This window comes from Microplitis mediator, chromosome 9 (genome assembly GCF_029852145.1).
Source record: "Microplitis mediator isolate UGA2020A chromosome 9, iyMicMedi2.1, whole genome shotgun sequence".
NCBI classification, from domain to species: domain Eukaryota; kingdom Metazoa; phylum Arthropoda; class Insecta; order Hymenoptera; family Braconidae; genus Microplitis; species Microplitis mediator.
Window position 1 is genome coordinate 11,182,958 of NC_079977.1, and position 25,024 is coordinate 11,207,981.

At 35.5% G+C, this 25,024-nt stretch overlaps 1 protein-coding gene across 3 annotated transcripts in view; it reads right to left on the reverse strand.

Annotated features, from left to right (window-relative positions):
• LOC130674949 (phenoloxidase-activating factor 2-like) overlaps positions 1 to 25,024 on the reverse strand; it is a 318,231-nt gene that overhangs the window by 131,929 nt on the left and 161,278 nt on the right. For all 3 annotated transcript variants that reach the window (XM_057480397.1, XM_057480395.1, XM_057480396.1), the window contains one exon: positions 7,084 to 7,352. In XM_057480397.1, coding sequence (XP_057336380.1) covers positions 7,084 to 7,352 — 269 coding nt within the window. The remainder of the gene's footprint in view (positions 1 to 7,083; positions 7,353 to 25,024) is intronic.

Consider the following 25,024-nt stretch of genomic DNA (forward strand, 5'->3'; position numbering starts at 1 on the left):
GTTTTCTAATTAATTCACAACGTGCTCTTCTACAGTTCACCTCGTGCTTAAAACCGCTAATTAATTCAAGTTTTCTTTTGTGCTAATAAAATAGTAAACCGCTCAGCTAATTACTCTCAATATTTAGTCAGTGAATTAAGGCTGCTATTTATTGGGAATCAATAAATCGTTTATTCACGCGTTATTAAAATAGAAGTAATTACGTGGAATTAACCGCTATCAACCACGTGTTGCCTTTATACGTGCGTATTACGTTGCATTCGCTCTCGCGTGTTAATCAAGTTGAATTCGCTCATAATAATTATTTCTCACAATAATTGTCTGTAAATAGTGTAAATAAATAGTTAATTTATTTTCTATAAAAAAGTGTATAATTTTAGTTGTTAAAATTACCATAACCTGCACCAGATCCAATTTAGTTATCCTCTCATTTAACAGTCCCCAAAGTATGCGTTATATTTAACGCATACTCTGAGGTATTTTTGGCATATACGACTCAGTCAGCTGATGGTGCATTATATGTTCATACTGTCCCCAAAATATGCGTTTTGCTTAATGCATAGTTTTAGGACTGATCCAGAAGTATGCGTTATATTCAAAGCGTGCTTTGACCCACCTTTTTTTTCATTTTTCTTCTTAAATTTGCCCTCTCAGTCACTTCCAAAAAAAGTTTTTTTCTATAGAGCAATCTTTCTGAGAGATATCCCCAAAATGTGCGTTCTGATTTACGCATAGTTTAGGGACTGTCCTCAAAGTCTATAAAATTAAGCTATAAAATTTCATAAACTTACGCAAAAAATTAAAGAAACAGAAAAATTTTATAATTTTTCTAGTGATAATTGGAAGGCTGGTGTCACTTGGTGAAAAATCATCGTATCGAGATTTTAAAATAATTATTTTATAGTTTGAAATCTCTAGTTTGCGTGCTTTTTCTCAAAATTTTTCAAGAGCTCCGGCTATTGCGCAAACATGAGAAACACCGCGAGACAAAAAATTTCTAAATTTTTTTTTTCCGAAGATCCCATGGACCCTGGAAAATTCTTTCAACTAAACCAATGCATAGGTCGTTAAGCAAATTTATGCAGCTTCAATTTGATTTTTTTTTAACCTCGTAGCTCGATTTGTAGCAGAGATATCAGCCTTCAAACAAAATATGGTCCTTTCGGCTTTGATCATCGATATTTCAGGTACCAGTGATCGCACAGTAGATTGAACGGCAGCGTTGAAAACTTAAATAAATTCACTACAAGACCCTCTCATCATTTAAAAAAAAAAAAAAAATTTTTATTTCTAAAATCCACTGGAAGTAAGTTAAAAAAATGACTTTTTTGGTTTTTAGGAAATAAGCCGTGACTGCAAATATTGAAAAAAAAAATAAAGTTTCCAGGGACTTTCTAAGCTTAATGTACCCACAATAACCCTGTAAATTTTCAAATTGATCTATCGAACCGTTTTTTGGGAATGGTCGATCAAAGTTTAGCTAAACAATTGAAGGAACAAGTTTTGTTCCTTTAATTGTGGAATCATAATCAAAATAAAAAAAAAATTTGTCCGACTTTTCTCAAATTTTTGAGTTGGTTACTCAGCAAATGCAAGGAAACGACAAAACAAAAAAAATGTCAAAAAAAATCGGAGAAAATAAATATTGAAACTTTTGTTTTTTGTGTTCAAAATATTTTGTTCCGACGTTTTTTGGAAATTTTCGTTTTTATCATTTCCTCGCATTTGCTGAGTAACCAACGCAAAAATTTTGGAATTGATTTATCTGGTCGTTTTTGAGATATTTCAAAAAAACTAAAAGTAAAAATTTTTTCTATTTCTTTCGACAATGGTTTCTCTTGAAAGAATGAACCAATTTTGATGGTTAAGGAGGCATTCGACGTGGCTTATAAAGTTTCAGAGATCAGTTGATTTTGGAATCAATCCATCGAGCACACTTCAAGTTATCCAAAAAAAAAACATTTTTAAAAATATTTTATTTTTGGAATATCTCCGAACGAGCCCAAACAATCGAGCTCAATTTTTCACAGTTTATAGGAATTAATAAGCCGTGCCGTATGACACCGTGACAATTAAAATCGGTTGATCCGTTCAAAAGTTACAGGATATTTACATACGTAAGTACGTACATTAAGGGTGATCGTTAAAAATTAAATTTTCACAGACGCCCCATGAAAAGCTTCTTTTTAGTGAAAAAATATGTGGGACATTTGGTTTTTTTGTTTTAAGTAAAAAAAATACGTGCCGACCGACGATCAAAGTTCATTTTTCGATACAATCGCAGTTTTTTTTTAAATATCTCATGCAATACGCAGATTACAGGAAAAAATCATAAGAACAATTTTGTAGGAAATTGACTTCTTAACAAAAAAGGTCATTTTAATTTTTTTTATGAAATGTGTATTCATGAAGATATTTAAAAAAAATCTGTCTATCAGTTGACCCTGCGGGCCAGCCCCAAAACTTCCCGCTGTTTTCGAGCTCCTCGAGCTCGAAAACATTTTTGTGGATACATTTTCGAGCTCTTCGAGCTCGAAAATACTATTGTATCGCATTCTTTTCGAAAAAAACCATTTTTAGCATTTCTTTCTCCCACGATATCTCAGGAACGAATTGGCCGATTTCGATGGTTGAGGCGGCAATCGGCGTGTTTTATTGAGTTCTAGAGCTGATTAGATTTTAAAGTTGATCGTATAAGTCGTTTCTGAGAAATCAATAAAAAACTAAAAAAGAAAAAATTTTTTTTTTCGTAATTCGCCAATATTTTTGAATCTACTGGATCAAATGATCTGAATTTTTCAGAAAAGTTGATGGCCAACAAGCTCTTTCGATTGCCGCCTTAACCATCCAAATCGGTTCATTAGTTAAAAAGTTATAAGCCGGTCACACACATACATACACACACACACACACACATATACATACAGACACTCGTACATCATTCTGAAAGTAGACAGAATAGTTTCCCAGGACCTCAAAACGTCAACATCTGATGAAATTTCGATTTTCGCAAATCGGGGTGAAAACAATAACTTCCCAATTTTTCGAAAATCGTCGACTTTCTTAGCGGGAAGTTAAAAAAATATTTCTTGAAAAAATCACAAAAAAAAAATTTTGCGGTAACTCTTCCCGTTAGAATTAAGAGCTTAAACTTTAAGGGAATTTTTTTTGTTGTAATTGAAACTATTTTTAGAGGTGATCGTAATAAATTCGAAAAATCCTTTTCTTCATTTCATTTTTTTTTCTTAATTAAATCGTAAATATTGTCGGTGTTACGTTCTGGCTTTAATTAAATTTAAATAAAAATTTTTAGAAATTTTTTTTTGTAGTCTCGAATTATTTATTCGCCGCAGTGGGTGAATAAACGATTCGACACTTTATAGAATCATAATTAAATGATAAATTAGTAAATCGTTACTTTGTTGGCGATATTACTTTTATTCGCCGCCAACAATTTAACGGAAATCTCTTGCGATAAGAGAGTCGCCGTGGTTCGCGGATAGTCTAAACAGATGACGATGCATGAGACCCAAGCCACTACGATTCTCTCATAGAAAACCTGAGATGCAACGTTAACATTTTTGATAATGTATGATACGAAGGAGCGACATAATCAAGGCAGTCGATCACAAGATCTGGTATAACTAAGAACTCTGCACAAACCTGCTGGCTTGATCCTGTCACTCGGACTTTGAGGCAAAATAAATATCCGCATCTAATTAAAATACGCACTTCTTATTTAAACTTTGGGCGCCGTGACAAGCAGCCCAAAAATCACATACCTCGTATTGGGCGCCACTACCAGCAGCCTACTACTCTTACCTGTTCTGGGCGCTGATAACGGCAGCCTAAACGCTTCTTTTCCGAATCCAAAATTCAAACTTCTGAGCCGATGGAGCAGGAGTTCAGAATGTGCAGTACAACTCGGTCGCGAGATTCAAGGTGTCATCGCGGACCTCACCAAAGGTTGTTCGAGAATTAAGCTAATGTGTTGTTGAGCTTTCGAGCTCGTGTGTTATTGAGCCGTCGAGCTCGTGTGGTGTTGAGCCTTCGAGCTCTGGTGGTTTGATCGACCAATTAAAATTGCTTTTCTCTACGAAGGAACCGAGTCTTCGAAGCTTGTCTCGTTCGCACCCAGAGGACGTATCAAGGGATTATTTTAACCGAGTTATGGAGCCCATAATCGTCATCATGGTAAGTCAATAAGCTCTTTTGCATAAAATAAAAGATGGTCAACAGCTGACACACCTGGGGTCTATCAACACCCTAACAACGTCAACCTGGTAAATTTTTAAATATTCTGTCTCATATGTTGAGAAACCAGAATGTAACAGTCGGAAATGACAAAAAAAAGAATACTGTAAAAGTTTGAGCTCTTAATATGAACATTAAGAGGTTCCGCATTGCACTTTTCTACTTTCCGTAAGAATAACATAGATAAAATTTTTTTGCGTCCTCTGATTTTTTTAAGTAGCTAAAGATGCGTCATAAGAATAATTGGCAGGCTAAAATTTGTAGGTAATTGAATGCTCTACAAAAAAAAGTTTCTTATCATTTTTTGATAAATCTATTTGTTCAGAAGTTATTTGAGGTTGGAGTCGAATTCATATGAAATTTTGAGATCTTTTTACTTTTCCGGCGAAACTATTAGACCAATTACAAAATATCATGAGACCTTTTTTGTAGACAATCTTATTCTTTACAAGTTATTCCCATTAAAGTTTTTTTGAATTCCGCAATGTTTTCTAGTTATTTTTGTGTTAATTTCAAGCTCTTAAAATAGATCATAAGACTATTATTTCATGAGTCATTTCCGACAATATTTTCGATATAATTAAGAAGAAAAAAATTTCGTGTGTCAGCTCCGACGCACGATTGGAGTTTACTCTTTCAGATCGACTGACTAAATAGGCACAGAATTAAAGGCTTACTAGTCTTGAAAAAAAATGTATACCACATCAAATGGTAAATAAACGAATCAATGAAGATACCTAAATAATGTATTTTTATTATATTTTAGTCTAGTCGAGAAGTTTAGTTCTGCGAAAAATAGTTACAGGTCTCCTGAAAATATAGTTAATGGCTTAAACGATCCGAAATGGCGTCTACAAAAAGACGTTTTTTGGATGTTTTTTGAAAAAATAAAATTACAATTGTTATTAAAATTAAAATTAAAAAACCGTTAAGTAAATTAGCCATCCAGCTATTTATACTCAAATATTAGAAAAGTTTCTGAAAGAGCAGAAAATTTTAGTAAAAAAGTTCTCGACTTCCTGAATTGTAGCTCTAATATTGATAATTTTAATGGAACATTGAAAATCAGCTTTTGCGCTGCAGTTTCGGCATGCACCCGCCGCCACTCTAGTGAGCGTAGTTTTAAGATAATTTTTTTTGCAATTAAATATCAATTAAAAAATTTTAGAACATTCTGGTGTCATCTAGACACTTTAAAGGATCTGATTTCGCGGTAGTAAAAGTTGTATCACTATTTTTCAAAAAGTTATTCAATTGTTAATCAACATTTTTTTACGGGTTTGTGTTTTCATAAAAGGCGGTATAAAAGTTGAAATAATAAATCTATAAATTTTTTGTTTCTTCGAGCCTTTGTTATAAACATACTTAACAAGATGACAGTATGAAAGTTTATACAATATTTCAATTTCATCAATTATTAATTTCGAACTAACAAAAAAATTAAAACAATGTATGTTAAATAATTTTTTTTTTAATTTTAAGTTATTCCTCTTTCATATTCTTGTCGAGCATTTTATGATGACTTTTCAAATTTTTTCTTGCCATTTGTTTATAAATTTTTTATAAATGGCCATTTTCTGGTTTTCTAGTAAGCTCATCGCTACTTTGTCAATATTGATGCAAGGGTTAATATTGCCCGGTGATTATATAGCTTAATGTACTTTCAAAAACCCTGGGAATTTTCAGATTGATTCATCGAACCGTTTGTCCGGGCCGATAGCTCAAAATTATACAAAACAATCAAAAGAACAAGTTTTGTTTCTTACATTGTGTAATTATCTTCAAAGTGAAAAAATTAATTTTTTTTTTGCATTTTTGGGAGAGTTATTCAGTAAATGTAAGGTAAAGAAAAAAAAATTTTCCGAAAAACGAAAAAAAAAAATTAAAACCTGAGTAAAACAAAAAAAAAGTAAAAACATTCTTGTTTTATCTCGTATTTTGGTACATTAAGCTATACAGTCACCTGGCAACATTAACCTTTCCACTAATATATGCAGAGTAGTGATGAGTTGACTAAAAAACCAGAAAATGGCCATTTTTTGTGGGTTATTCAAATTGATATTAAGGATGAAAAAAAATTTTTTTTTCTAAAATCGAAATTGGAGCTTGTAAGGAATAAATTCAAGTTTCTCAAACTGCCCTTCAAATTACTGTGCGACCATTAGTTGCTGAGATATCGATAATCAAAGACAAAAAGACCCTTTTTCATTTGAAGGCTGATATCGCAGCAGCAAATTATCGTACAAAGAAACAAAAAAAAACAAATTGTAGCTGAATAAATATCTTAAACGAGCCATGAATTGATTTTCTCGAAAAAAAATTTCCTGGCCCCGTAGACTTAAAAAAAACCAAACCAAAAAATTTTGACTCAACCTATTTCCTTTAATTTTTTAGACAAGTGTAGAATAAAAAAGAGATCTTTATTTATTTGGCTTAGACCTTCGACTTAACCTCAGGACCTCATTTCTTGTTCAGGCGAGTCCTTGTGGAAGTAGAGAGAGCATGTATAACCTACGGCAGGGGCGTAATATGAGAAGAGCAATGGTTTTCTTTCTATTTTAAACTAAGCTATGCAAACAATCCTAACTATGGAGTTGTCATTGTACACGATATGGAGTTACAATAATTGAAGAGGTACACACATCATTACTACTACTCTCACAATCACTACTGGACACACTAAAACGTTTTAAGACTCCCAAATCTGAAGGGTTGAGAAATAATTTAATTTTTTCAAGATCGGAGGTGCTTTAATTTGAGTAATTACTATTGATACTGATTTGTCACTTTCGGTAAAAAAGATTTTAATTGTATTTAGTTTATTCTTACCGAAGGTGTCTTTGCCCCAACCACTGGCAAAACATCGAGCGCCATCAAAAATATCGTCCTTTTTTGGTAAACATATGACATTAACATTCTCAGCAAATTGCACAGGTTCAGAAAGAATTAGTATTGCAAAATCATTCCGCAGCGATCCTGAATGGAAGTTTGGATGAATAATAACTTTAATAACATCTCGATCTTGATGAGGAAATGGTTCATTCTTCGTTTGAGTATCCCATTCACCAACTCGGACCTTCAGTTGATTTGAACTTTTTCTGTAAGTTATATTTGAGTAATTTGTCAGTATGTTCAAGATCAAGTAAGCGTTTAAACATATGTTTTTACTATCTCGTCTGGCTTGAATTTGTTTATTGCATCTAAGTTTTTTTATGAAGGGATATTATTTTCAACTTAAGAAGGAGCTATCTTTATTATCACTTTAATCAGAACCCAGATAGCATTCAATCGGAATGACTGCTTTCCAACGTCTTTTTGAAGGCGTCCTCTGAATGTCTTATAATAACTTCTTAAGAGTATCATTTTTCAGAACTCTTAATTGAGAGTTCTTGAAGACTCCATAAATAAAACGTCAGTTTTGTGACGACTAAATGTATCGTTTTTTAAACTTGTATATGAAGTCAAAATTAGGAGCTCCTCAAAGATGCCATGGTAATTCATACTGGTCTTATTTGTGAAGTCAGAACCCTTTGAGAACTCTTTATAAAGACTTGTTATTGAGTTCGCTAGCCGGCTCATTCAACATCTTGAGAACTTCTTAAAGACGTCTTTAAGATATTGATGAGACGTCTAAATCATAAATAGGAATTCATTTAGAACCCATCAAGACGTCATTTTACTATCTGGGAAATCAGTTCATCGAGGTCTTACATGTAAATATATATACTGGGGTGATCCAAAAAATGAGAAATTTTTTTTTTCTCGGAAACAGGTTCAAAAGTTTCATTTATATAAAAAAAGACACCTGTGATAATTAGAGCTCTCAATATTAACATTAAGAGGTTTCTCATCGCACTTTTCTATTTTCCATAAGAATAACACGGAAAAAAATTTTTTCACGTCTTTCGATTTTTATAAGTAGCTAACGATGTGACATATGAATAATTAGCAGGCTAATATTTGTAGGTAATTGAATGCTTTACAAAATAAGTTTCCTATCATATTTCGATAAATCTATTTGTTCAATAGTTATTTGAGGTTGAAGTCAAATTCATATTAAATTTTGAGATATTTTTATTTTTTCGGCGAAACTATCAGACCTATTATGAAATATCATGGGACTTTTTTTGTAGACAATTTCATTGCCTAGAAGTTATTATAAATAAAGTTTTTTCGAATTCCGCATTGTTTTCTAGTTATTTTTATTTTAATGTCAAGCTCTTAAAATCGATCAGAAGACTATTTTTTTACGAGCATGACATTAAAATGAAAATAACTAGAAAACAATGCGGAATTTGAAAAAACATCACAGTTAATAACCTCCAGGGAATAAAATTGTCTACAAAAAAGGTCCAATGATATTTTTCAATAGGTACGATAGTTTCGCTGGAAAAGTAAAAAGATCTCAAAATTTACTATGAATTTGACTCCAACCTCAAATAACTTTTGAACAAATAGATTTTTAAAAAAATGATAAGAAACTTTTTTTTTGTAGAGCATTCAATTACCTACAAAAATATGCCTGTCAATTATTCCTATGACGCATCGTTAGCTACTTATAAAAATCAGAAGAGGTAAAAAAATTTTTTCCGTGTTATTCTTATGGAAAATAGAAAAGTGCAATGAGGAACCTTTTAATGTTAATATTGAGAGCTCTAATTTACACAGACGCCTTTTTCTATCGAACTGAAACTTTTAAACCTATTTCCGAGAAAAAAAAAATTTGTTATTTTTTGGATCACCCTAATGTATATATTGTGACCGGTTATTCAATTCGCCTGGAATCCGTCAGGCGAACTATTCCCCTCACAACTATTTGGCTTACCTGATCGGTTTCTGCGGTTTTGGGCGTCAGGTGATTTTACTCACCGAAGTTCTCGATCGTCGTTTTCGTCGGCTCAGGGTGGCGGATCGGGAGTAGGATAGGCACTTGAACTACGTTAAGTAAATTGTCGATATTTTTGAAATACTAAAAATCAATTTATTCAACAAAAAAAACAAAGTAATATTTCATAGTCGTACGGACCAACGAGACAACCCGCTTCAAATATCTACACACCGGCTTCGGCACCGGACTCGACTTAAAATTGGACAACCAAAAAGTAATTGTTTATTGAATCGGTATGATTTTAAATAATAACAAAATAAAATAATAATAACAATTATGACTCGAGTTAATTAATGTAAACCAAAAAAAACCCAGGTTATTACCCTGTATCGCAACTTGAAGGCAACGTGATGACAATGCACTTGACATCCGCAACCGTTGGTGTTCGCAAATACAGTTATTGTCGAAAGGTTATCTTTCCAAAAAAAAAAAAAATAATACTAATAATATTAATAATAATAACCCTGATTCGGTAATAATAATAACACGAATAACGAGACTCGAAATACGCAGTAGCGAATAATAGAGAAATAATAATTAAAAAAAATTAACACAATAATAAACTAAAATAAAATAAATAACAAATCAATGTCAAAATCACAACGTATCACATTAATGTCAGGTCTTAATTTTGATACCTAAGTCAACATCGTACCAGTGGAATAACTCGAGTTGTCAAATCGCAATAATCTCACTTAACAACAATCAATGTATGTATTTAAGAAACAACAACAACAAACGAATCTGGTGTGAAATCGAGTTATTCCTCGAAATAAATTTCTTAGACTCGCTCACCGGTCGATGTTCTTGAAGTCCACTGATCTTCGTCTCCACGTGGTCGATTGGAATCCAAATGGCAGGCCGGGATCGGCGTCTCAAAATTTCAACAGGTCCCGGATGACCCAAACAGCTACTTGATTGACGTATTTAGCTTGCTCGATCACTAGTCGGCGTCGGTGATGATCAATTGATTGACCAAGTGTCAATTAATCATATATATCCGCACGTGTAAAGTTTATTACTGATATCGGTGCCGTACGAGAAACCCTCTGCACGGATTTTTCACGTTGATTTATAATTTATTAATTGAATACTTACTGTTTATTAGTCGGTGAATACCGAATGAAGCACCAGAAATTCGGAATACTAAATTATCAACTATTTCGTCATTTCCAGAAACGTATTTACGCAGTAATTAATTTTAATGATCTCGATTGTATAAAACACGTGGCAGTAACAACGAGGTACGATCCAGAATGGCGTCATCTGTTTTCGTTCCCGCACTCTCGACTTTAGTTCCGGGATCTCCCTCTTGGCAGCGGGTTGGTAGCGTCTTGAGCTGGGCTACTATGGCCCATTGCGGACGGTCGATGCAAATGCTTCTCGGGTACTTAATGTCAATCCGGTTTTAGTAGTCCATAAGTCGTGTAAGTATACTATTTGCCATATAAACTCTTGCTACGACTGTTCGTGGACATTGGCCTATTCGTTCGGATGTTTTGGTCGTCCTGCAGGCTAACTCGCTGGACGATGTCAACTTCAGAAATTTCCGCTGGCAGTAATCACACAAAATCCGTCCCTCCGCTATTTTCGGCTGTTGTCGTCGGGTTAAGCATGTGAGTTGGTGTCGTCAGATTCTCTTGGGCTCTGGTAACCAGCAAACGAGTACCTAAATCTTAAATTAATGGCATTAACTTAAACTAACTAACTTACTATTTATTATTATTATCAATATTTCGAGTCTCGGATCTTTCTCGTTCCAAGCTGCCAACTGAACGATGGAATTACTAACATACGCAGGAAAAATTGGTCAAAAAGTTATTCAAAAACAGCGATCGCCCAAGTCAAAATACGGCAGCTATCAAAATAAATATAACCTTACATTATGTAATAATAATGTAAGAGTTAAACAAATAAAGCGACCACGTGTTGGTGTCGAATTATAAAATGAAATGTATAATGTCACAATATACAGGGTGATCCAGAATTACTTTCACAGCGAGAAAATTTAGATAGAGGAGGTGATTCTGTGCATAAAATTCCTTTGCCACTTTTGAAAATTTTGATTAGTTTTTGAGTTATTCAACATTTTAATTGACCAATTATATGTGAGAACTGGAATTTAAAAAAAGTAAAAAAGGATAAATAATAAGTTTGGCAACGACGCAATTATTAACTTCAAGTCATACATAAATTTTTTATTTCTAAAAGTTCGAATTCTGCAAAAGTTTGAAGATCGAAAACAAAACACGCAATCGTAACCTCAAATGGACTCTTATCATACATTTTTTAAATTTACTTACTGAGAATTGTAAATAATAATTAAGCTTTCATCATTACAGTCAGGACCACGGACAATTAAAGCACAATTATGTTTTTCGGGCATTCCACGCTAAATCGATCACTTCTGAAACAAACCTTTTCTGATTTCACAGATTATTTTTTTTTATTTTCTATCTCACTAAAGGCGTTTCTCATAATTAATTAAAATTATCTTACCCAATTAAAAAAAAAAAAGTTACGAATTTTTGAAAAAAATTTTTCTTCTATTTTCAAAATTGAAGCCTCATAAGAAGTCAAAATCAAAGACAAAATTCAAGGTTGAGAATAAGACAAATTTCAAGACCAGAAATAAGATAAAACCACAACTTAAAATAAGACCAAATTCAAGACAAAAAGTAAGACAACATTCAAGACAAAAAGTAACACGGAATTCAAGACAAAAAGTAAGACGAAATTCAAGACAATAAGTAAGACAAGATTCAAGACTAAAAGTAAGACGCAATTCAAGACAAAAAGTAAGACAACATTCAAGGCAAATTCAAGACAAAAAGTAAGACATTTAAGAAAACCAGTAAAACAAAATTCAAGACAAGAAAGTGAAGAAAATTCACCACTGAAATTCAAGACAAAATTCAAGACAAAAAGTATTACAAAATTCAAGATATAAAGTAAAAAAAAATTACCACTGCAAATAAGACGAAATTTAGGACTGACAGTAATTTAAATTCCAAGACTGAAAATAGACAATGATTAAGACAAAATGTAAAAAAAAAACACGTCCCGATAAGTCTATTTTTGCCAAAGTAATGGAATTTTGAAAATAAAAGAAAAATTTTTTTCAAAAATTCGTAACTTTTTTTTTTTGATTGGATAAAATAATTTTAATTAATTATGAGAAACCCCTTTAGTGAGATAAAAAAAAAAAAAAAAAATCTGTGAAATCAGAAAGGGTTTGTTTCAAAAGTGATCGATTTAGCGTGGAAGGCCCCAAAAACATAATTGTGCTTTAATTGTCCGTGGTCCTGACTGTAATTGTTACGTCCTGGTTGATGTTTTGGCGCTGGCGTAGTTGAGCGGTCGATTTAAATTCGACGTGATGAAAACTTACATATAATTATAAATAATAATTAATTATGGGTTGAACAGCCACCATTTGGTGGTTGAAATAAACTGGTTATATTTATATGTTATTAAATATATTGTCTGGATCTGTTTTATTCAATGATTAAAGTGATAGTTGGAGAATTTGTGAAATGTACAATTCTGGTATTATAATATTGTTAAGTTATTCTTAACAATAGCTTTGAGAATGTGAGAACGAAGTTGAGGTTTCGATATTGAGCCTGACTGCTCTCTATGATTCTATATTTCAGACTGACTTCTCTTCATCGAGAAAAACTAGAGTAACTCTTATCAATACGTTTGGGCATCAGACCCGCGCATCGAGTCATATGGAGGGGACATTCGAGATAACGCATGTTCTCGAATGATCCGTTCTAATATTTATTGAAAATGCTTAGTTCTCACGATCTTTCCACTCTTGTTACTAACAAATGAGTCACTTATCTATTAACAAAAGCTATATTAAACAAAATAGATATTTGTGCAGCTGCACGTCTCGAGGATTAACTCGAGGCGTCAGCGCTTATTTATATTTGATAAAATATAAAAAAATAAGTTTATCAACTATTACTCATATCCTTCACGTTCAAATGTCTTAAATAATATTATTCTATTATTATATTATATTATTTTATATGATTAATTAAATATTATTAGAATTACTAGATTATCGATATTCGATATAATTAGTTCGATTTCAGGTCGGTAATTAAGGAAGTAAAAGCTTACGTCATCTGCCATACAGGCTGGGACGTAACAGTAATAATGAAAGCATAATTATTATTCACAATTCTCAGTAAGTAAATTTAAAAAATGTATGATAAGAGTCCATTTGAGGTTGCGATTGCGTGTTTTGTTTTCGTTCTTCAAACTTTTGCAGAATTCGAACTTTTTGGAATAAAAAATTTATGTATGACTTGAAGTTAATAATTGCGTCGTTGCCAAACTTAATATTTATCCTTTTTAATTTTTTTTAAATTCCAGTTCTCACATATAATTGGTCAATTAAAATGTTGAATAACTCAAAAACTACTCAAAATTTTCAAAAGTGGCAAATGAACTTCATGCACAGAATCACCTCCTCTATCTAAATTTTCTCGCTGTGAAAGTAATTCTGGATCACCCTGTATATATTTATATATGTAGCGTTGCTACTAGCTGAAGCGATCGATAATTTTTGGCAGTTTACGTCGAACATCGATTTTTCATTTATCCGCACTAACTCATTCGTGGAGACAATAAGCAATAGACCGCTGGACTGCATACGTGCATCCAAGCATTTTTCTTTACTGTATACTTACAATTACTGTGTTACTTTCGTTATTCGAATGAATCATTTGTTTAATTTATTTAGTTGGTTTTAATTATTTATTTTATTACCTCAACCACTAAATTGGCGACCCCGACGTGATCTCATTTGTAGAGAAGCGTCAAACACGAGTATTACACAGTTTATAAAATTTTGTAAGTTCTCGCATAATTTTTGCCGCGAATATTTTGTCGCGTTGCCGATTAATCGGTGAGACCGTGATTTTTATTCACAGTTATTGTTGTGTGAATTTATTATAAGTTAATTAGTGCAGTGAATTATTTTATCGTTATGCGGTTTTTATCTTTTATTACCGCTGGTGCGTTGCTGGGCATCTTACGGACGTTATGCCGCATCAGTGTTAATTCGAGAGACCTTTAGTGCAAATCGAATAGTGATAAAAGTATTTGCGCGCTGAAAATAAAATTGCCTATTTCCTGCAGTGTCGCGTTAAGTTTTCCGGTAGCTACGTCATCGGAAATAGTTTCAAGGATTAAGCCAGAGAGTCAGCCGAACATTCCTTAGTGGCAAGTTATCGCTGGATACGTAATAAAATTAAATAAAATAATTTTAAGTGCAGGTGATATTATTATTTGAAATATTATTTTTGTATTTCATATTTCAAAATGTACGCGTCCGTCTCAGAGGAAATCGCTGCTTTGCGTAAGCAACTTGCACTGTTGAATGCCGAGTATAGCGAAATGCTTGCTCAGGAGCAACTTCCAAATACACGATCCATAGCATACCGACACCATTGTCCCCGGATAGTTAAAAAATTCGAGTACTGCTGGTACCATTAGAAGCACGATAAAAATGCCCGATTATGCGCGCCCGGCTGTAAATGGCAGGGAAATGCTAACGAGAATTACTAGCGGTGGAGAGTGATTCTCAATCGATTTCACGCTGATTATTTATTAAAGACCGAGTCACTGGGACCGAGTTTCTCGTGGACAATGGCTCTGATTTATCAGTTTTTCCTCGCGGCTCGATGAAATCGCAAACAACTCCCATAGGTTATCAGCTTTATGCCGAAAACGGCACGATTACCGAAACCTATGGTTTATCATTACAAACAATGAATTTCGGACTGCGTCGAGGTTCCACGTGGAATTTTATTGTTGCCGATGTCACCAAGCTGATACTTGGGGCTGATTGTTTGAGTCATTATGACTTGCTTGTCAACCTCAAACGCAAATGCTTACGCGACAGCATTACAGGTTTGACATCGTCCGGTAATTTTCACGCAACAACAGCATTGGACAAAATCAAGGTTGTGGATGGTGATTCGGTTTATATGAAACTGCTACTTGAGTTCGCCGATATATCACGACTTGATCCGTCCGACAATAAGAAAAGAAAACATTCAACGGTGTAACATATTCGTACAACACCTGGTCCCACTTTTTTCTAACAAAGCTCGTCGCTTATCGCCTGACAAATTAAAAATTGCTGAAGAGGAGTTCCGTAAACTGATTGATCAAGGCATTCGTCGGCCATCGCAGAGTGCTTAGTCTTCGCCATTACACATGGTCTAGAAAAAGGACGGTGGATGAAGACCATGTGGCGATTATCGCCTATTAAACGACCGTACTCTTATCAATAAATATGCGCTTCGATATATGGATGATTTTGCCGCGTATTTACATGGTAAACGAATCTTCTGTGTTGTCGATTTTACCAAAGCTTTCCTCCAACTTCGAGTAGCTCCAGCAGATGTCGAGAAAACAGCTATTATCACTCCGTTTGGCTTATTCGAGTTTTTAAACAAGACTTTTGCACTCAAAAATGCAGCCCAGACGTTTCAGAGATTCATCGACGAAATCACCCGTGATCTGGATTTCGATTTTCCATACATCGACGATATACTAGTCGCAACCAAAGACGAAGAGTAGCATCTAAAACACCTCAAGATATTATTTCAACGACTTCGTGATGACGGACTAGTGATAAACGTTCCGAAGTGCCAGCTAGGCAAAACTGAAGCTAAATTCCGCGGTTATTTAACCAACGAACACGGCATTAAACCATTGCCGGAAAAAGTTGAGGCTATCGTTAATCTCCAGCCTCCTAAAACCGTTAAAGCACTTCGTCGATTCCTCGGCACAATTGATTTCTACAGAAAATTCATTAAGAACGCTGCAGAAATTTTAGCACCGCTAAATGAAGTACTGGAAGAACCGAAAGTCAAAGGATCGCATCCTGTCAACTGGACAGCTAATTTACAAAACGCCTTTGATGCCGCTGAACAATCTCTCGCTGATGCAACACTCCTCGTGTATCCAAGAACCGACGTGGATTAGGCAGTTTTACCGATGCATCGGAAATCGGGATCGGTGCTATCCTCCAGCAACGCGTAAATAATGGCTGGTAGGCGCTGGCTTCCTTTGGCCGGAAAATACAGCCGTTGATCCAAAAATTGTCGACTTATTATCGAGAACTACAGGCGATCTACGAAGCCGTGAGACATTTCCGTTTTCTAATTATTTTCATTTTAATGTGTAATGGGTGCACTTATTACATTAAATTGAATTGTGGTCTCAATGTAATAAGTGTCCCACACATGTGCAAAACTTGAGGTGTTTTGCAAACCTGTCTAGCTGAACTCAGTACCTCAGGATAAGCGATCAGTACGAGGATAAGCCCCGTACTGGACCACACAGTATTAACATTAGAAGAGAGAAATCTTATACCTAAACTTATCAGGAAGGTTGTGGTAAATTAATTTAATACGTTAAATTTAAATATAAAAAAAGGCCATTCGGCATCCGAAATGGAAGGTAGATTTTCCAATTAATCTATATAAAAAGTTTCATACATACATATCTTGTGATACATGTTAGTATATAGTCATGATATGAAATTAGGCTCGTTTTCTAAGAGTGCGAGTAAAAAAAGACAACGACTATTTTCGATAGAGAACTTCAGATAGTTGATTTGACAAAACATTATATAGGTAATGTACTAAACTAACCTTCACGTAAACAAAGTATAGAAATTTTAATTCGTATGAGATCATAATTGTAATTACTATTACGATGGCAAGATCAGTGATAATTATAGGACGTACAGGTACGATTGAAACAGCATAAATAATAAAAACAAATACTTTTAAAATATAAAATAGCAGTGAAATTTACAGGTTATTTTCTTCACACTATAATACAACTGACAAAATTGTATTATAATGGGAAATGCATGAGTTATGTGAAATGAAAACCACATTTTCAACATTTTTTGATTCCATTCAAATTTTTAAGGCTATCAAATGATTGGAAAAAATGGTCAAAACATGAAGTTTAAGGTCTTTAATTAAAGCTTATTAGACAAGCTTTCAAATACTTTTTACTGGAATTGTCTATCAGTTTTAGTTTTAATGTTATATGAACTTCAACAGTGAATAAAAACTGATTTTTTCGAAAATTCGTGGAAATTTCAAACAGCCATAACTTCACAACTATCCGAACGATTCAGCCCATCTTTGAACTTGATCAAGATAATCGCCTATAAAATAAGTGTGGAAAATTTCATTAAGATCCGATAAGAACTGTAGGTGCTATCGTAATGACAAGACCAGTTATAATCATACGTCGTAGAGGTACATTTGATACATCATAAGTAATAAAAGAAATACTTTAAAAATATAAAATAGCTGTGAAATTTACAGGTTATATTGTGCACAATAAAATACAATTGACGAAATTTGATTATAATGGGAAATGCATAAATGATGTTGAATGAAAACCATATTTTCAACATTTTTTGATTCCATTAAAATTTTCAAGGCTATCAAATTATTTAAAGAAATGGTCAAAACATCAAGTTTAAGGTCACAAATTAAAGCTTATTAGACAAGCTTTCAAATACTTTTCACGGAAATTATCTATGAGTTTTAGTTTTAAAGTTATATGAACTTAAATGTGGATAAAATTTTTTTTTTTTTGAAAAATCGTGGGAATTTGAAACAGCCATATCTTCTAAACTAATCGAACGATTTAGCCCATCTTCGAACTTAACCGTGGTAATCGCCCATAGAATAAGTGTAAAAAATTTCATTAGGATCCGATAAGGATTCTAGGCGCAATCGTGTTCTCAAAACTTGGTTCTATTACATACACTAATGAAAAAAATTAAAGGATCAAAAAAAAATTCAAAATTTTTAGGCGATTTTCAACAGGCTCTAACTTTGAGAGAAATGGTCGTACAAGAAAAAAAAAAGTAAATTGTAGCTCCAAGTATCTCCTTTGTGGATTAGAACTTAACAATTTTTTAGCGTCAGCAGTTTTTGAGTAATCTTAGAAAAACCAACGACAAAAAAATTTTAAAATTAAAAAAATTTTTTTTTTTTGGTCTCCGGGCGTGGAAAAAATTATTTTTGCTTAACTACTATGAGGATCGGATACCTTCATTATTCAGCTTTAATTTCATTTTTTATGGACCTTGATACGTCCACTTCTCGCCCAGATATCGGTCTTCAAATGGAAAAGGATCCTTTTGTCTTTGATTATCGATATCTCAGAAACCAATGATCGCACAGAAAGTTGATGGTGGGTTTTAAAAACTTGAATAAATTCCTTTCAACGATTAGCCATTGCTTTTTCGAAAAAAAATTTTTTCCTATCGTCACATAAATTTAAAAATGCAACAAAAAAAGGGCTTTGTGTGGTTTTTTGGAAAATCAAGCGCTGAAACGAAAATATTGTGGAAATCGATAATGTTGGCTGTGCATTTTACAGTTCAATATGTCCACAAAAACTCTGCAGTGAGCCAGATTAATCCAACCAGCCGTTTTTTTGTTTCATGCGATCAAATTTTAAAAAAAATTAAAGGATCACGTTTTTTGCTCTGAAAAGCTCATAATCTTTAACAAGATGAAAACAAACATTTTTTCGGAGCTTTGTTCACAATTTTAGTGCTGAAATTTTCAAAAAAGAAAAAACTTTTTTTTCGAAACAAAAATTTCAAAAAAAAAAAATTTTTTTTGAATTCAATGACTGAGAGGTCAGTAAAATCACGGAATGCAGCGACGTAAACGTGTTAAAAATTATTGGGTGTTGGTTTTGTAAATTTCCTAAAGTTACTCCAAAAAAAATTTTTTTTTTTTAAATTTTGTTTCGAAAAGAAAGTTTTTTCTTTTTTGGAAATTTAAGCACTGTCTGCAATAAAATTGTGGACAAAGCTCCGAAAAAACGTTTGTTTTCATCTTGTTAAAGATTATGAGCTTTTCAGAGCAAAAAACGTGATTCTTTAATTTTTTTAAAAATTTGATTGCATGAAACAAAAAAACGGCTGGTTGGATTAATCTGGCTCACTGCAGGGTTTTTGTGGACATATTGAACTGTAAAATGCACAGCCAACATTATCGATTTCCACAATATTTTCGTTTCAGCACTTGATTTTCCAAAAAACCACAAAAAGCCCTTTTTTTGTTGCATTTTTAAATTCATGTGACGATAGGAAAAATTTTTTTTTTCGAAAAAGCAATGGCTAATCGTTGAAAGGAATTCATTTAAGTTTTAAAAACCCACCATCAACTTTCTGTGCGATCATTGGTTTCTGAGATATCGATAATCAAAGACAAAAGGATCCTTTTCCATTTGAAGACCGATATCTGGGCGAGAAGTGGACGTATCAAGGTCCATAAAAAATGAAATTAAAGCTGAATAATGAAGGTATCCGATCCTCATAGTAGTTAAGCAAAAATAATTTTTTCCACGCCCGGAGACCAAAAAAAAAAAATTTTTTTAATTTTAAAATTTTTTTGTCGTTGGTTTTTCTAAGATTACTCAAAAACTGCTGACGCTAAAAAATTGTTAAGTTCTAATCCACAAAGGAGATACTTGGAGCTACAATTTACTTTTTTTTTTCTTGTACGACCATTTCTCTCAAAGTTAGAGCCTGTTGAAAATCGCCTAAAAATTTTGAATTTTTTTTTGATCCTTTAATTTTTTCCATTAGTATATATATATATATATATATATATATATATATATATATACATATATAAATTTTTCAACGAATGGTATTTTCGAACTCTACTCAACTAATTATGGTAGGTTGTGACAAAATTCCTTGAAAAATCGACCATGAGGACAAATACAATACCTAGATTTTTAAAAAAATCTACCTAAAAAGAGTCATCCGGCCTTACCCGGAATGGAAAGGTAGATTTCTCATTTAGATACAAAAATTTGGTGAACTTCATAAAAAATAAAGTACTGAATTAAAAAAACGTTACGGTAGTGTAAATAATTTTATATGATATTTCTAATAACTTCGAAATGATATGGCATAACCTAAAATTATTTAATAAATAATAAAAAACGATGATTATTATATCAAATAAGATACTTATTTAAAGCTACAACATAAATTTCAAGGAATTGAGGTATGCCATATGATTTCGAAGTTATGACTTCCGTTTCCGGTGACAAAGTGAGTTGGAGTGGTTTTTGTAGTTGGCAAAAATTTTGGGGAATTTAGGCGAAGAGTGGGACAAAAGAAAAGGGTAAAAAGTCGGTAAGAAAAAGGGAATTTTTTAGAGTACCGGGAAATATAAGAGTGAAAGGGGTGAAAAGGATAAGTGAGGGTTTGTAGGGTGTTTTTGTGAGGGAAAAAGAATGTGAGGTTAGAAAGGTAAAGCTGAGGGAGGCGTGGGAAAGGGGGGACGGCACGAGTGTAAAGCAAGAATTATTAGGTGAAGACATTGGGGTGGGTTAGGTAGAGAGTTAGTGAAGAAGATAAGGTAGAAAGGTAAGCGGTAAAAGTGTCTAGTGCAGTCGGATTGGGTAAAGTAGGGAGTAAGGAGAAGAGCTAAGTTGGAGGGGTATGGGTGATGAAGGAAGTGGGAAAAGACCGGTTATAGAAAGAGTAAAGATAAGTAGAAGGGGAAGTGAAGGGGAACTAGTAGAGGCAGTGCTTAGAGGAAAGAGAAAAGAAAGGGAACAAGAGGGGGAAGTTAGGCTGTCGAAGGAGTAAGAAAAAGCGGAGGTGTTTAAAAGAAGTAAGATAGTCGTTAGAACACCGGAGAAAGAAAAAAAGAATTTGAAAATGGAGGAGATGATAAAAATAGTTGAAGGAATAATGAAGTCGGAGTGCGGGAAGATTGGGGCGAGACTAGAGGAGTTGGCATCGGAGGCTAGAAAGAAAAGAGAGGAGATGAGGAGGTGGTGGGAGGAGGAGAGGGTGGAAATGGGAAAAAGGATAGAAGAACTAGAAAAAAAGGTAGAAAGCTTAGAAAAGGATAGGAAGGAGGGTAGGGACAGCGGTAAGAGGGAAAGAGATGAGGAGAATGAAAGTGGAGGGGGGAGGGGAAATGGGGTTGAGGAAAGAAGAGTCAGGGAGCTCGAAGTGAAAATGGACAAAAGAGAGAGAGAGACAAGAAGGAAAAATATAGTAATTAGAGGAGTTAAATTAGGAGAGGGGGAGGGATATGTGAAGGAGGTAGATAGAATATGAGAAAAACTGGGGGTAGTAGGAGGGAGGGTAAAAATGAGAAAAGTAGGAGGTGTAGATAGAGATGGAAGGGGAATAGTTTGGGTAGAACTTGAAGGGATAGAGAAAAAGAAAGAAGTTATGAAGGCAAAAAGTAAATTGGAGGAGGAGCGAGAAAGAATTGACGATGATTTAACGGTTGATGAGAGGAGAACCAGGTGGATGATTGAAAGAGAAGCACAAAAGGAGAGAATGCAGGGAAAGAGGGTGAAAGTAGGTTACATGAAGATGTGGGTGAATGGGGAATTGAAGGTATGGGATGAAGTGAATGAGATTTGGGGAGCGAGTGCGGGAAACGAATAAGGATAAGGGAAAGAAAGGTGGGGGAGGAAGGGAGGCGAGAGAGGGAAAGGAGAAAGGGGGGAAAAAGTGTTTTACAAGGTAGGTTTCTGGAATGTGGCGGGATTGAAAAATAAGGATGAAGACTTCTGGATGGGGATAAAAGAGTGGGATGTGATAGTGATGACAGAAACGTGGCTGGATGAGAAAGGGTGGAAAGGAGTGTCTGGCAGATATAAAAAAGGATATAAATGGGAGATACAGGAGGCGGTGGGGAGTAAAGGAAGAGGTAGAGCGAAAGGAGGACTGGTGATGGGGGTAAAAGAGGGGTTAGAATTAGGTAGAGCTGGAAAATCTGAGGAAAAAGGATGGATGGAGAGAGAGGTGAAATTAGGAATGGAATGGTGGTGGATAGTAGGAGTGTATATTAATGGAGATCTAGACAGGAAGTTAGATTTGTTAGCTAAGTGGGTGGATGGAGTGGAGGTGAAAGTGATAATAGGGGGAGATTTTAATGCGAGGACGGGGGAAGAGGGGGGCGTTGTGTACGGAGTGAATGGGGAAGAGACAGGTGGGGGGAGAAGGTCGAAAGATAAGGTAGTAAATAAGGATGGAAGGAGATTGTGCAGCTTACTAGATGAATGAGGGTGGGGGATGTTAAATGGGTCGGTAAAAGGGGGTGAAGAGGGGAATTGGACATTTATAGGCGAGAGGGGAAGGTCGGTTATAGACTATGTGGTTATGAATGAAGCGACAAAGGAAAGAGCGGAAAGGCTAGAGGTGCTAGAAAGGGCCGATTCAGACCATCTACCGGTTGTGGTATGGATCGACGGAGAAAGGCGGAGAGTAGGGAAGGAAAGGGGTAAGTGGGGTGAAGGAGGAAGGGGGGTATGGACGGAGAGAGGGATAGAGATTTTTAAAGAAAAGTTTAGGGGGTGGGAAGGGGGGGGGGGTAGGGGAGTAGAAGAAGGGTGTGTGTCTTTAAGTGAGAGGGTCAGAGAGGGAATAGGTGAAACAATGAAAGTGAAAGATAAAAGAAGTGTGAATGGTTGGTGGGATGAGGAATGCAGAGAGGCAAAAAGGAGATTAAGGGAGGAGCTGAAGTTAGTTAGGGAAAAGGAGGTGGAGGTCGGGAGATATAAAGAGGAAAAGAGGAAGTTTAGAAAATTGTGTGAGGACAAAAAGAAAGAGGAGAGGTCGAGATGGGAGGAAAAGTGTAAAGCAATAAGGACAGAGGGTCAGGTATGGGAGGTAGTCAACAAGGGTAGAAAGAAAAGAAAGGGAGTAAATGATAGTATAGATATGAATGAATGAATGGGATAGATATTTTAGGGGATTGTTAGGGGGCGTGGAGGCTAGGTCAGTCAGAGAGTTAGTGGGGGAAGAGAGTTTTGGCGATAAGGAGGAAGGCATTACGATGAAAGAGGTTAGAGAAGTAGTAAAGGGTTTGAGGGATAGGAAAGCAAGGGGGGGGGTGGTATACCGAATGAAGTGTGGAGGTATGGGGGGGAGGAAGTAGTGGTAGCGTTATGGGAAATATGTAATAAAGTGTGGAGGGGTGAAGGGTGGCCAGAGGGTTGGAGGGAGGGGGTGGTGATACCAATAGTGAAAAAGGGGGAGGGCAAAGTAGTGGAAGAGTATAGGGGAGTGACGCTGACTCAGACGGGGTATAAGGTGTATGTAGGAGTGCTAGAGAAGAGATTGAGAGAGGAGGTAGAAGAAAAGGGGTTGCTACCACCGAGTCAAGCTGGGTTTAGGAAAGGAATGGGAACGATAGACAACATATATGTGGTAAATTATTTGATGAATAGGGAGGTCAGGAATGATAAAGGGAAGTTGATGTTGTTATTTGTAGACTTAAAGGCAGCGTTCGACTCGGTGGATAGGAGGAAATTGTTTGAATGTTTGAGGAAAAGGGGGGTTAGGGAAGGACTGGTGAGGAGGTGTAAGGTAGTGCTAAGTGAGACGGTTAGTAAGGTGAGAGTGGGAAAGGAGAGCGGAGAGAAATTTTGGACGGAGAGGGGAGTCAGGCAGGGATGTCCGCTGAGTCCCCTTTTGTTTGTGCTGTTTCTGTCGGATATGGATGAGGAGTTAGAAAAGGGAAGATGGTGAGGAGTAGAGCTGGGAGGTGGGAAAAAGGTGTATGGTTTGGCGTATGCGGACGACGTGGTCCTGATGGCAAAGGAGGAGGGGGAAATGAGGGGAATGATTAGGACACTGGAGAGATACATAGAAGGAAAAGGGTTAGAAGTCAATACAGGGAAGACGAAAATCATGAGGTGTAGGAAAGGAGGGGGTAGGTATAGGAAAGTTAGTTGGCGCTGGATGGGAGAGGAGATAGAGGGAGTGAGAAAGTATGTATATTTAGGGTATGTTTTGAAAGCAAATGGGAGTCAAGAGGAACATGTGAGAGAGAGAGTAAGGAAAGGAGCGAGTGTGTTAGGACAGATCTGGGGAATAGGAAAAAGAAAGTTCAGGAATGACTGGGGGAGAAGGGAATGGCTGTTTGATAAATTAGTGTGGTCGGTGGTGAGTTACGGAGTGGAAATCTGGGGGTGTGAAAAAAGGGAGGTGGTGGAAAAATTGCAGGAAAGGTACTTGAGATGGGTGTTAGGGGTGTCGAGGAGGATTCCGGGATATATGGTCAGAGAAGAGCTAAGCAGGGATGAGATGATGGTAAGGGCAGGAATGAGAGCGTCGGGGTATGAAAAAAGAATAGAGGAAGGAAAAGGAGGAGAGTTAGTGCGAAGATGTAGGTTAGAAATGAGGAAAAGAGTGAAAGCGGGAAAAGGAGTAGAGGGGTGGGAAAGGGAGAGGAGGGACTATTATGAGAATAGAGGATGGGACTTAACAGAGGTAGAGGAGAAATGGGAGAAGGGAGAAATGAGAGGGGAAAGGCTAATAGAAGTAGATAGGAAAAATCAGTGGCAGGATAGATGGGAAAAGATTAGGGATTCGAAGGGAAATAAGGAGTATAAGTTTGTTAAGGGGATAGGGATTCCGGGGTACTTGAAGAGGGGCTGGAAGGAAGAGAGGTGGAGAAGGGTAGCAAGGTTCAGGCTAGGGGACGGGATGAATGGGGGTAGGTATTGGGGAAAAGAGGAAGCAAGGATATGTAGGATTTGTGGGTATAAGGAAGAGACTTGGGAACACGTGTGGGAGGTATGTTCGGGTTTCGGGGTAGGAGAATGTGGCAGGAGATGAGGAAAGAAGTGTTAGGAGAGGATGGGCAAGGGGAAGAGTGGCTTAAAGATCTGGAAAGGTTGAGGGGAGAAGGAGGGGAGGCTAGTTAGAAAAAGAGCAACGGAAACGGAGGTCACGGGATGCGTGTGAGGGAATGGAGGAATGAGAAAAGGCAAAAGAGTTTTTTCTTTGGAAATTTCTTTTTCTCTTGTTGC